Below are 12,921 nucleotides of genomic sequence, written 5' to 3' on the forward strand. Positions count from 1 at the left end.
CAAAAAAAACTTGCACCTCAGACACACAAAAAAATTTCAGAAGATCCATTTTTTTTGTAAAAGCCCTGAGAGAGGAAAAAAAAAAAAAGAATCAAACAAAATGTATAGAGACAAATTAGCTAAACATGCAAACTAAGTCTAAGATTCACCCATAGTTTAAACACATTATAAACTTCACAGTTTAATATTCGGGACGGGATGGGAAAAAGGAGGGAGACCAACAGCAACAAATCTTCAAATTCAACTAATAAAAATGTCAAAAAAATGTGGCAAGACTTTCTCATCTACTAGGATATAAAGACTAAGTAAAGCTTTAGATCAATAGTGATTATTGCTAGCTGACGTCCCGGCGGCACTTGCTGGGAACTGATGAATGCTACATCTCACTGCAGCACAGAGATTAGTGATGGCTCCCCCCACCCAATATTGCGCAGTTTAGTGTGGAGAGTCGCAAAAAGAAACAAACCGACAACAAAAAAGGCCCACGAGAAACCCCAAACAGTAACATCAACGACAAAGTAAAATGAATGGAGGATGTATAATTTGGGTTACGATTCTGGAGATCACACCCTATTTAAGGCAGAAAGGGAATCATTGGTTCTGATTTTTTTTTTTTCTGGAGTAAAACCTTGTTTTTAAAACTGATTCAGACATCCCCAATACATTAAAAAAAAAATCACATATCTCAACTTTTTTCTTTTCATATCACTTTCCATTATCTCAAGAACATGTATCTTCCTTTGTCAAGTCTGGACAGTTGAGTTTTCACTTTCAGGAATTGAAGAATCAGATGACAAAAATTTTAAAAAAGGATGCATATGTATGTTTCTGTGTATGTACAAACAGAGGGAAAGGAGGATGGTTTAAGGCTAAAAAGAGGAAGAAATCTTAGAAAGGAAATGAAGAAGAGAGGGAAGGCTACAGCTGTAGTTGCAGTGGGAGAGGGGCATGAGGGGTTCAAGTGGAGGAACGGCACAGGACATCCCTGGCAATACTATTGGCTCTATGTCCTAGAGGTCATATCTGAAGGACAAAAAAAAGATGCCGAGCAAGCTCAGCTACAGTAGGATACATTGGTGGCTGTGGTGAATTCCACTGCCTACATGGGATGCCTCTAAAAGCAATTTTTCCTCTCTGCATCTGGGGGTTCAGCTTCTGAGAGGGAAATCAGAAATGACATGTTCCTGTTGTTCAAGCACCAGCCCAGACTGTACTTGGAGTTTATTACCAGTAGTAGTATTTCCTTGCTTTGCAAACATGACAGTAGCAAAAGGGGGTTATGGTTTGCATTTCATTGAGCTGGAAGACTGAATACCTTATTTGTGAGTAACAGATTTCATCACTGCCTTTCTTTCCACAATAATTCTTTGCGGTGCTTTCCTGATGCGCGTGGAGGTCCCTCTCTTGCCACTACTTCTACCACCTCCCACAGGGGGCACTCCTCTCTCTCTCTCTCACTGCTGAGACGTCCCCTGTACACTGGTGGTGATTACTGGTTGGCCTCCACTCTATTTCTCCAGCCACTAAGGAAGGAAGGGTTCATTTATGTTCAGTAGAAGAATTGCCACATGAGGGCTAGTGAACTAGTGAAAGCTGTAATCGAACATTTACACAGGGATCCAAAGCTGCATCATAGATCTCCGCGGACAAATATTGCCCATTGGTTTCTGCTGACTGCAGAGACTAGCAACTGATGAATTTTAAAATAATAATAATAATAATAATAATAACAATAATAATAATACATATATTGAAGCAAAAAAAGAAAAAAAAAATCAAACATATGACAGCTGTGCATAATTTCCATAGGTTAAGTTGCTAAGGTAACTCTTCTCTGTATGTTCAGTCCAGAAAAAAAGTCTTAAAACATTGAACAATAACACCATTTCTAATGCCGAAAAGAGTGGAAACTACAATGAGGCTGAAGCTCGCATCTTTCCTGGTTTTGGCTTGAACCAATTTTGAATACCTTCATCAACCACTTGTCTTAATATCTGGAACCAGATCAGAGCTCCATCATGTAGTTAAGTACAAAAATGTCTTTGAGAATTTAAGATCTCATCTGAATTTTCCTCTGGAACATAGAATTCACATCATTTTCTTCCAGTTATTAGCTGTGGTGTCCAAGGGCATTGGTTTCTTTTCCCCATTTCCGGCTCACAGAACAAAACACGGCAACTATCAAAGTTCCACGCGAACAGGCTCACGCACACCAATACAAAAAGGTAACATTAATGCTTAAATGAAAAAGGTCCTCTCCAAATAATTCATTAAAATATTTTTTTTTAAAAATCAATTTGAAAAAAAAAAGTCAATGATACCAAAAGGTTTAATAAAGTAGTAAGGCACTCGGAATCAGTATATCCTGGGGTCTCTTGCATCACTATACTGACAGGGTTCTGGCACTGGAGGCAGTCTGCCATGGGGCTTCTCTTCCTTCCCCTCTTTCCCTCTCTCATTCCCCAACAATTAAGAGTCCCTGAGGAGACCCAGGGAGCTGCTGATCTGGGGTACTTTTGCTCTGCTGGCTTCAGTCTGGGTGCTGGGGACGGACAGATGATTGGGTCTCTCCCCCTGAGTCACTCCATTCCCACAAGTTGGGGTGTGCCATCGGAAGAGGCAAGGATGTGGTTTGAAGGGGGCCTCTTGCCGTGTATGTCCAACAGATCCTGAATGAAACCTGAGGGGCTCTCGGGATCTGCACTACCCTGAGATTCCGGCTCCTTGGGGCCGGCCCCCGCGGCCAGCTTCTGGCTACTTTTGCTGGACTCGGCGAGACAAATGCCTGCCGTCCTTACTCCTGATTTTTCCTCCTGACGACCCGAATCCTTGGCTGCGTTGGCCAAGCTCTCTCTCCGACTTCGAGTAATGGCTGAATGGCTGTTGAGACTGGGAGTGGACTCTCCCTCGTTTTCCGAGAGTGGATTGTTGCCGCTGTGAATAGACTCGTTCTCACTGTCATCTTCACCCCGATCTTCCTTATCACTTTCCTTTCCATGGTGCCTTGTGTTTTTTATTTTCTGATGGATACGCTGATGACGAACCAGGCTGTGCTTCAAGGTGAAGGTCCGCTCACAGGTCTGACATTTATATGGTCTTTCCCCTGGAATAAGAGGAGAAAAGAAATTAATTTTCACACACATTGGTCTTGTTCTAAGAATAGCATCTTCAGTGTATTACACAGCATCTCTGAAGGGATATACTGGATACCTAAACTGATAAGGAAACATATACATACTATAGGTTAAAAACTCATTTAAACTTGGGAGAGATTCTCCTATGCTTTTATTTGGGGAGATGTTTTATCATTCTAAGAATTTCCCAATCTCATTTGTTTTGGGTTTTTTTTAGATTTTTTTTCAAGGCAAATGGGGTTAAGTGGCTTGCCCAAGGCCACACAGCTAGGTAATTATTAAGTGTCTGAAGCCGTATTTGAACTCAGGTACTCCTGACTCCAGGGCTGGTGCTTTATCCACTGCACTACCTAGTTGCCCCCCAATCTCATTTGTTACTGATACAGACCAAGATCCACAATCTTAGTTTAGGCTTCTTGATTAATGTCCTAATAGGAATAAATACTTATTTATTAGACTCCATGTAGATACCTGAGAAGCATCTGGAAATATTATACACACACACACACACACACACACGTATATATTACACATACACACCTCTTCTTCTCAGGGCAAGTTCAAGGAAAATGAACAGAAATTTTAAGTAACATTTAATAAATAAGTGACTTCCTGGGAAACACTCTGTGGGCTCGTAACGGAACAGCTGCATTTCTCAGCTCCTACTGAGCAGCTGAGGACACCACCTGCTCAGAAACCTAAGAATATCTCCTCTGAAGAGGTTCACATTCCATGGTTTAAAACCTTTCTTGGCCAAGAAGGAACACTAGGGTTTAGTTCACCATGCTTGTGAGACAGCGAGACAGAGAGAGAGAAGAGAGAGAAAAAAAGTAAAGATGAAAATGTAGCAAAGATGAAATGGCCTAATTATTTGAAACTGCATCCTGCATCTTCGGAGCTTTAGAAGTCTCAAGGACTCATTTCACTGGTCATAGGAATTAATTTACTAGATCTGACTGATTTTTTTTTGAGGATTATAGTATAACCTACGGAGATAAGAGCAGAAGAGTAGTGAGGTCAAACTTATACACACACCCCAATAATAGGTACTAAAAACTCTTTTGGGGTGCAAACACAATAGGCCAACTCAGCTACTTTCACATTCAAGAAAGCAGAGTCTATGTACCCAAGGGAAAACAGTGGCAGAAACTTCCCAATGAACCTTCCCAGCTCCTCACAAGGTACCACTGGCTGGTACTACCACATCAACGCATTTGATGCAGGAATATGTATAAGTGAAAGGCACTCACCCCACCTACACCCTGCCCTTGGGGGTAGGACAGTATGCCAGAGTGGAAAGCAAGAAAAGTCTGCTAATAATAATAATAATGCTGCTGGAAAAGTGCAATTAATAAGCCAGCACTTCAACGCTGTACTTTATCACTGACAAATAACTTTCACATACACGATTTCATTTGATCCTCTAACAATCCCTATTACATAAAGGTATTATCCCCATATTACCTGGGGTCAGTGAGGTGACAGGATTGAGTCAATGCCAGACAATACACTGGTCAGGAGAATGCGAATTTCAACATGCTAAAATCCCTAAACCAAAATACTTTTTGCTACAGAATATGGACTCTTTATCAGTCTGTATAATTAAACCTATTTCAAAACCAAGAAACTGAAGAAGAAACTTAAATTGAAAAAGATGTGTGAAATGATAGTTAATGTGCAGCACACACCTTTGTGAAGATCTGGGGAATGATGACAGATTTGAGCTAGCTATCTTCCTTCTTTGAGCCTGACACCACTATTATTTCAGGTTCCAACTGAATTGATTCCAAATGAAGGGATAAGAATCATTTGGTTTCCATGGCAAACACAATCAAAAACCTGAACTGGAGGGATCAGATCAGGGTCTCTACATACTGGGTAGGCCAGCCCTTTCCAAAGAACCAGTTTTTTTTTTAATCCAAGGGAGTCAAAGGGTCCCACCAGGGTCCCAAGTAAACAGAGAAAAAAGAATTTATCAAAAGTGAACTGGAAAAGGTTAAATTGATCTATATTTGGCAGTCTTCTTTCTCAGGTGAGGCCCCATGCTGTTTTTATTTTATTTTGAGTCCAAGATTTATTTCATGCTCCCCTTCAGATTCAGTATCTTTACCTGTATGGGACCTCATGTGTCTTGTCAGGTCTTGCAGGGACCAGAATCTCTTATTACACACTGTGCAGACCTTCTTCCTCTTGTCTGCCTTGGTGATGATGCTCTTTGTCCCATTTGTCTTTGGTTTCTTGTCATCATCGCTCTTCTCAGAGGACTTCCTCTCTGATGCACCCTCCCCCTCTGAGACGCTCTCGCTCTCCTCGTTGTCCCTCCCACCAGGGACATCACCCCCCGATGGGGACTCTACCAGCTTCAAGTCCACTGGGCTGTCTTCCTGGTCAAGGGCTGGTTCCGCAGCAGAGGGGCTTGCAGACTCCTCAACGCTAACATGGCTCCTGCCTTCCTCCTCGCCGGCTTGCCCCTCCTTCTGCTCCTCATGAGTGTGGGCTTTCTTGTGGCGTGTGAGGGTCCCGGCAAACTTGAAGCTCTTCCCACAGATGTCACAGGCATGCTTCTTATCCTGTTCAGAAGAGCTCACACCCCCAGACACCCCAGGGTCACTGTCAGCCAGTTTGAAGTCCATCAGTTTGCTGGCAAAGTTGAGGTCCAGACTTTTGTTGCTGACGGAATCATCCTCTAGGCCCTCAGCATCCTCCTCCTCGGACCCCTCCTCCTTCTCTTCTCCTGCTTCTTCCCCCTGACCCTCTTCAGCCACCTCTTCTCTTCCCGTAGGCGAGGGCACTTTCTCAGCCTCTGCACTGGGCCCGCCTTCAGAAGCAGCCTCTGGCTGTGGCTGCGGCTGCTCTTTATCTCTGGAGGTGAGGTCAAGTACTTCGTTGCCTATTACTGGGATCTCTGGGTCGGACTGGCTATCTGTAGGGGAAAAACACAGAAGAAGGAGAATCAATGAGAATGTGTGCCAACCTGGGCCCTGGGCCCGAACTAACATTCATCCACCAACCCCCAGTCCCAGGAAAGCTATCTTCCTTCTTGGCCACAGGCCACCTCGGGTGGTCCGTGGAGGGCTGCTGCATGCACCTTCTTCAAGGCCAGGTGGGCTCCATTTTCAGGTTGGTCTGACAAGGAAGGCAGTTTAGTCAGTCCTTCTACCCAAACTACCCCAGGCCTCCTCACCAAACTGCTTCGTGGAGGAAGCCCAGCTCCCCAAGGTGGACAGACAAGGGAGGGGTGAGGAACTCAGGAGACAGAGACAGTGAATCTCTAAGAAAGGAGAGCTCTGTGCATTCAGGGCAGTCACAGCCTTGGGGTTACTTTGGTGAGTAGGGTTTAAGTTGCTGAACTAAGCATTCGAAGGACTGAAGCATGCATGCACAAACATATATATCCTCTTTTCTTCTCCTCCAAAATGCTAAAATACCCATCTGGCTAAGGGTATTATGGAATGAAACCCAAGCATGGATTCTGAAACTCAACAAGGTACTCTAAATGACAAAAATCCCCTGGCAAAATATTTCACAGGTAAAAGTAAATACGACTTCTTTGAAAAGTATTTCTCATTTTTAGGAACAAATTTAGATGATGTATGGTATAAATCTTAAAAGAATTAAAATATTGGAATTACTTTGGAGGCAATATGTTGTGATAATTGTTATGTGAAAGGAGGAAGATTTGATGGAGTAAAGGAAACAATGCTGTAAGATTGGCTTTGTGAAACATGGAAAAATAAGGATTATGAAAAGTTTATGGGGCTAAAGAATTTCTATCTGTGGCTGCTACACAATTGTTGGGGTCCAAGATTTTATGTTTATTTCCAATTAGATACCCTACATGAACTAATCAGCACTTTTGCTAGCAACCCTATTTAAAGAAAGAAGTTTGATTTTTGGGGCAGCCAGGTGGCACAGTGGCAAGAGGACTGGGCTTGGAGTCAGGAAGACCTGGTTTCAAAACTTACAAGTTATGGGACTCTAGGCAAGGCATTTGTTAAATTTGTTTACCCTAGCTTCCTCAACTGCAAAATGGGGATAAAAGCATCCACTCTCCTAGATCTGTTTTTGAGAACAAATGGGGTATAATACATGTAAAGCTTTTAGCAAAATGCAGGCAAAAAGTAGGTGCTCGATAAATTACTAGCTGCTATCATCATCCTTCCTTTACTAAGGTAATAAGTGATAGCAAAAAAAAAAAAAAAAGCACCAGCTACACAGAGAATGTACTCGTCCAAGCTTCTATACCACAGAAGCAAAACCACTGAAAATGCTATCTTATATTTGCTATTTAGCTAAATTGCTAATAGCTCAGTTAATGCAGTCAGATTTTACAAACTGCTGAGTTTAGATAAATTTTTTCAGTTAAATAAACATTAGGCTATGGGTCTCTTAAAATTCTATTTTGTTGTTATAATGTAAAAATATCAAAATTACAATAACTGTAATTATATAATTCTAAATTGTGCTTTCTTTCTCAAAGCTCTACAACTGAGTTACATAAATTCTAAGGTTATCATAGAACTGACCAATTATGTTTTATACTGAGACTTTTAAATCTGAGAATATTATGAAAGGATCCTGTAAAAATTACAATTAAAGCTATCACTCTTCTTAAATTTCATGTGCTGTATTGCTTGTCAGTCTTTTTCTGTGAGGAGGAAGAATTTGTGAACCAGTCCATCCTTGTATTATGACTTTCCATTTTATTCTTCTATGCCTAGACTTTGAGAATTTCCATTTTGGCAGAGAATTCTGAATGTCTTCTATTGAAAATTACATGTATGATAGTTCTATTTTTAAAAAGAATCATCATTCTCAACATAGAAAACTGAGTCAAATTTATAAAAAATAAGAGCCATTCCCCTATTGATAAATGATCAAAAAATATCAACAGGTTTCAGATGAGGTTATGACCATAGTAAAAAAAAAAGTGCTCACTATTGTTTACAGAAATGCACACTAAAACAATTCTGAGGTACTACCTTATTCCTTTTGGATTGGATTAATAGGACAGAAAGGGAAAATGACAAATGTTGGAGGTGATACAGGAGAAAATGAGACAGTAATGTACTTTTGGAGGAGTTGTGAAATAATTCAACTATTCTGTAGAACAATTTCAAACTATGGCCAAAGGGTTATAAAACCCTTTGACCTAGCAATGCCACTATTAGGTTTGTTTTCCTGAAGAGATGAAAAACAGGAAAGAAAAGGGACTTATAAAGATATTTAAAGCAGCTCTTTTCTGGTGGCAAGAAATTGAAAATTGAGGGATTTGCCCATCAGTTAGGGACTGGCTGAACAAATCAAAAATGTGACTAATGGAATGCTATTCAGCTATTAAAAAAATGACCAGGATCTTCTCAGATCCTAGACTTCCATGAGTAGATGTAATGGAAAATAAACTGAATACAAAGTAACAGCAATATCGTAGGACGATCAATTGTGAATGACAGTTTTCTCAGCAGCAAAAGCAAGACAACTCTGAAGGATTTATAATTTATAATCAAGAATGCTCTCCATCTCCAGAGAAAGAGCTGATGTGTCTGAAGGCAGATTTCCCTTTATTTTTCTTGAGGTTTCTTTTTTTTTTGGGGGGGGGATATTATAGTAGTTTTCTTCCACAACATTAACTATTATGGAAATAATTTACATGACTAAACATTTTTAATGTAAATCATATAACTTGCTTTCTCAATAAACTTGTTTTTGCATATAACTGGAAAAAACAAAATGATTTTTTTAAAAAAGAATTATCATTTTAATATATGAATACTCTGGGGTCCAGGTATTCAATATTGATTAATCAAAGAAGTTCACTATAGCTAAAACATTTAAAATTTTATAATTCAATATACCCTCTTCCCCCCTTTTAGTGCCCCCCCCATTTCTCTATGTTCAACTTTTAAATGTTTACCTTTTTTACAAGTTATAAGATTGTGATTTTGTACATGTTATTTCCAAGCTGGCGTTATTTTTCTTCTATCACTTTTGTGACTAGGCTCTCATTCTCTATTGTCACTGATGCTTTCTTAAAGATTCTTTTATCATATTTAAATAACATTACTTCTTCTCCTGTCTCCCATCTCCCTCAGTTTTCTTAATGAAATCTGTAAATAAACGGTTCTAGAATCAAAGATTATTGATAAATTCTCATTTGTTCTACTCTATCACAAATAACTGAGTTCTCTAAATATTCTAAAATTCCAGATAAAATCCAATAAAAAATTTATATTAAATAGAAAGGTTTTATAGCAGAGTGGCTAAAACTCATCCTCTTAAAGTCATTCTTTGAGTCTAAGAAACCAAAAATACAATCTTAAGATCACAAAACACAAAAATAACCAGTTAAATGCCACTATATTTTGTCACTTCACCTAGTTGTCAGTTTCCCTATTAGACTATAGTTTTCTTGAGAGCAAGGTCTTAAATCTTTTTAATCCCAGACCTTGGCATAACAGGACGATGTTACATTATATTCATTACATTATATTTAACGGTAAAGTTGTTTTAAAATATTAGAAGTCAACAGACTTGGCTAATACCATTTATTAAATCCATTTTTCTCCAGTCTCTTTAAAAATCAGCATGTAAAGGTGTGAGGATCCTCATAATGTTACTCATAATGTGAAGCAAAGAAGGCTGGAGTCACAGTAGGGGATCAGGGGATCAAAGAGGGGAAAACAAGTTTCTTGGACATAAATCTTAGATTTTTAAAAAGTTGATTGGAAAAGAGTACATCTGAATGGTGTCAACTACTTATATCCTCATAGATTAATGCTGGAATCAGCCATGTCAGAAAAAGAACACTATTTTGAGTAAACTTAAACCCAAGTTTCAGTTTAGCTCTGACTTAACCCAATCATTTAAAGCTATCTTTTTCAAAGTTTTATTATTGTTATTGTTATTTTCTTTTTCATTGAAGGAGAGCTGGGAAGCAGAAGTGGGGGGGGGGGAGACTTAGATGTTAACTGTCTTTAAGCATCTGCTTAATCTTCTAACTACAGCAACATTCAAATTCAACAATAAGATGCACATTTTAGACTTTCAGAAGAATGGTCTATTTGATAATGTATGCAACAGGTAGTACAAAAATCCTTAAACCTTTCCTACCTAACATCTACAGCTCTTTTTTCCCATTTTAAAAATTTTTATTTTAGTACTTTATTTTCCCCATGGTACATATAAATTTTTTTTTAACAAATTCTCTCCCTTCCACCAACTTCCTCAAGCACTTGATATAGGTTATATATGTGTAGTCATGAAAAATAATTCCATAAGTTATTACAAATTTTTTTTAAATAGCTTTCCCAAAGTTCCACTTTTAAGTTAAGAGGAATCTTAGGGAAAAAAAACTAAGCTAAATTAAACCTGTCTCTTCTATTGCCATCTCCTTGGTTTTTTAATAATCTAAGTGAGATCTCTGCATTCTATTTTTCTGTATCTCTTTTCTTTCTCCTAACCTTATATCTCAGTCTATCTTTCATACTATAGATTATTACCACCATTAAAGCAGAAACACACTTTCTCTTCGTTGGCTTCCCTATGATCATCTCAAAGGGTGCTGTCAGATAAAAGAATAAATATGCTTTGGGTGGAAAATTTTAGAAACATAAAAAAGAAACAACTTAAAATTTGCTAATTAAACTTTAATGCCTCATGAGAGGCACCTACAAGTTGCTTCTATCATTAGATAGGTTAAAATTGTCCTCCTTTTATTCAATAAGGTATTTAATAAAAAATGTATCTTAAAATCTGAGGGCTGTCTTTACCATTCTCTTTAGCAGCAGTATTATTATCCACTTTGAACTACTGTTTCTGAGTGACTTCAGAGAATCCATAAGCCATGAATACAGAATTAGCATCAGGGACTTAAGTTAAACATTAACAGTAGTCACTCATAGCATTCTCCTGGATTTCCTGGAGGATGATAGATCAGGTCTTAGGATGACTAATTTTGGCTAAAATTTCTGAATCTGCTTCTACTAAGCAATCAAGAAAGCTGGCTATCTTTCCAATTTAAAGTGCAATTAAGTGGGAATAAACTAGTAAACTACTTATACAGTAAAGTTGGTTAGGCTAGGGAGGTGGGAACTATGCAAGGAGAGCCCAAGATTCTAGTCTTTCCACAATTATTCATTCTTGCATTATATGCAAAGAATAGAAGAAAAATTGATCTCCCAAGAAAATGGACATTTTGATTCATTAAGGTGGTCCTCCTCCTCCTCCTCCTCCCAACTGATAAGACTGGGCAGTTTTAAGGAAGAATCAGCCCCATTGACTTCCTGTGCAATAGGAAAACTACCACTCAGTCGGAGCAAGAGAAATCAAGGACTGCCAGAGTCCCAAGGCTTCCTACTGCAAATGCATTGTTTTTATGAGGTGATAACCCTCAGATTTTCCATCTTATGTCTCTCAAAAGGTCAATATCAATGATTTCATTATTAAAATATTCTCAAGAATATCATCAGTTCTTGCATTACTATTACCAAAAAACAGCAGTATTGTTACTAAACAACAAGCAGCCATATTCACTGAACAGATTTGTCCCAACTCCTGGCAGAGGTGAGGAGCAGAGAGGAGGAAAGTTTATGTAGGAGAATGGGGGACATGAGCACACAAAGTAGACTATAGTAGAGCAAGCCAAAAGGGAGGAAATTGTGGCAGCCAGTCAATGCTCAGCAAAGGGCTGGAGAAACAAAGAGCATGGCAGCACCAGACACTCTGTTTAGGTAGAGTAGAAATGTGATTAGGGAAGAAAGAACATGCAGAATGCTCTAAAATAACTCTACAGTTTTGCATTGAGAAGAGAGTTAAGGAGGGAAAAAAATAAAATCCCCCCTCCCCCCCCCCCGGCCAACGAGCTTGGAGCATCCCTCAGTTTGCAGGTTCTAACCAGAGCACTGACCCTTCCAATAATGGGTCACCTTATTTATCCTAAGAGAGGTGGAACATCAATGACCTGGAAATCAAGACCCTGAAGGTTACAAGCCACATAGGCCAGAGTGAAACATCTCTACTTTGCATCTATATGGTGGGAAAAAAAAGAAACCCAAATATTTAACACCTTCTTTCATGAGTCATATAAAATCTCCCTTTCAAGTGCCTGTAGCACTGACATTAGCAAGGGCTTTGAAAAAAATCATAAAGGGAAGTGGAAAAATCATTTCCAAATTTGCCCTGGCTACCAAGCCACCCATCACGTTTGTTCAGGACAGGTCTGGCTCAGTCAGTCTCAGTAGCTTATATCTTCCTGACCTGTATCTCTCAGGCAGGCCCCTGACAACCGGTCCCAGGATAAATGGACTGGTTAGTGGCTTCCTATAAAAACTTTAATCAAAAGCACATGAATGGTCTTTTTTTCTTTCTTTCTTTCTTTATTCTGAATAACCTGAAAAAACTACCTGTGCTATCATGAGATCCAACATCACTTTCTTTTGACTGGGGGATAAGCCCGTTTCTTCTCAGGGAGCAGTTGGCAACTCCGTGTTTGCGCAATTGGTGTCGTTCACAGTTAGATTTGGTAGAAAAGAAGGCGTCGCATTTTTGACAAGGGTAGGGCTTCTGACCTGAAGCAGGAAAAAAGATAGATTTATCTGACTTTCTAATGAAAGGCAAGAGCTACTTTATCCCCCCCCACCCCTTACTTTGGTTGAATGTAAACTTTTAAATACAAAACAATGAAATATCTAATGTCTCAAAAACAAAGCAAAGCATGCTTTTATTCTTCATAAAGCTGAATATCATCTCATACAATTAAAACATTTTAGTTTTGTCTTGGCATGAGGGG

At 39.1% G+C, this 12,921-nt stretch overlaps 1 protein-coding gene across 8 annotated transcripts in view; it reads right to left on the reverse strand.

The window, feature by feature from the left end:
- Positions 1-310: 310 nt before the first annotated feature.
- Positions 311-12,921, reverse strand: part of RREB1 (ras responsive element binding protein 1) — a 146,341-nt gene continuing 133,730 nt past the window's right edge. For 7 of the 8 annotated variants that reach the window (XM_074208282.1, XM_074208281.1, XM_074208279.1 and 4 more), the window contains 3 exons: positions 12,536-12,700; positions 5,245-6,057; positions 311-3,103 (listed from right to left, as the gene is read on the reverse strand). In XM_074208282.1, the coding sequence (XP_074064383.1) occupies positions 2,580-3,103; positions 5,245-6,057; positions 12,536-12,700 (1,502 nt within the window). In that variant the 3' untranslated portion in view covers positions 311-2,579. The remainder of the gene's footprint in view (positions 3,104-5,244; positions 6,058-12,535; positions 12,701-12,921) is intronic. The other variant, XM_074208284.1, reaches the window with a different exon arrangement.

The sequence above is a fragment of the Macrotis lagotis genome, chromosome X (assembly GCF_037893015.1).
Source record: "Macrotis lagotis isolate mMagLag1 chromosome X, bilby.v1.9.chrom.fasta, whole genome shotgun sequence".
NCBI classification, from domain to species: domain Eukaryota; kingdom Metazoa; phylum Chordata; class Mammalia; order Peramelemorphia; family Peramelidae; genus Macrotis; species Macrotis lagotis.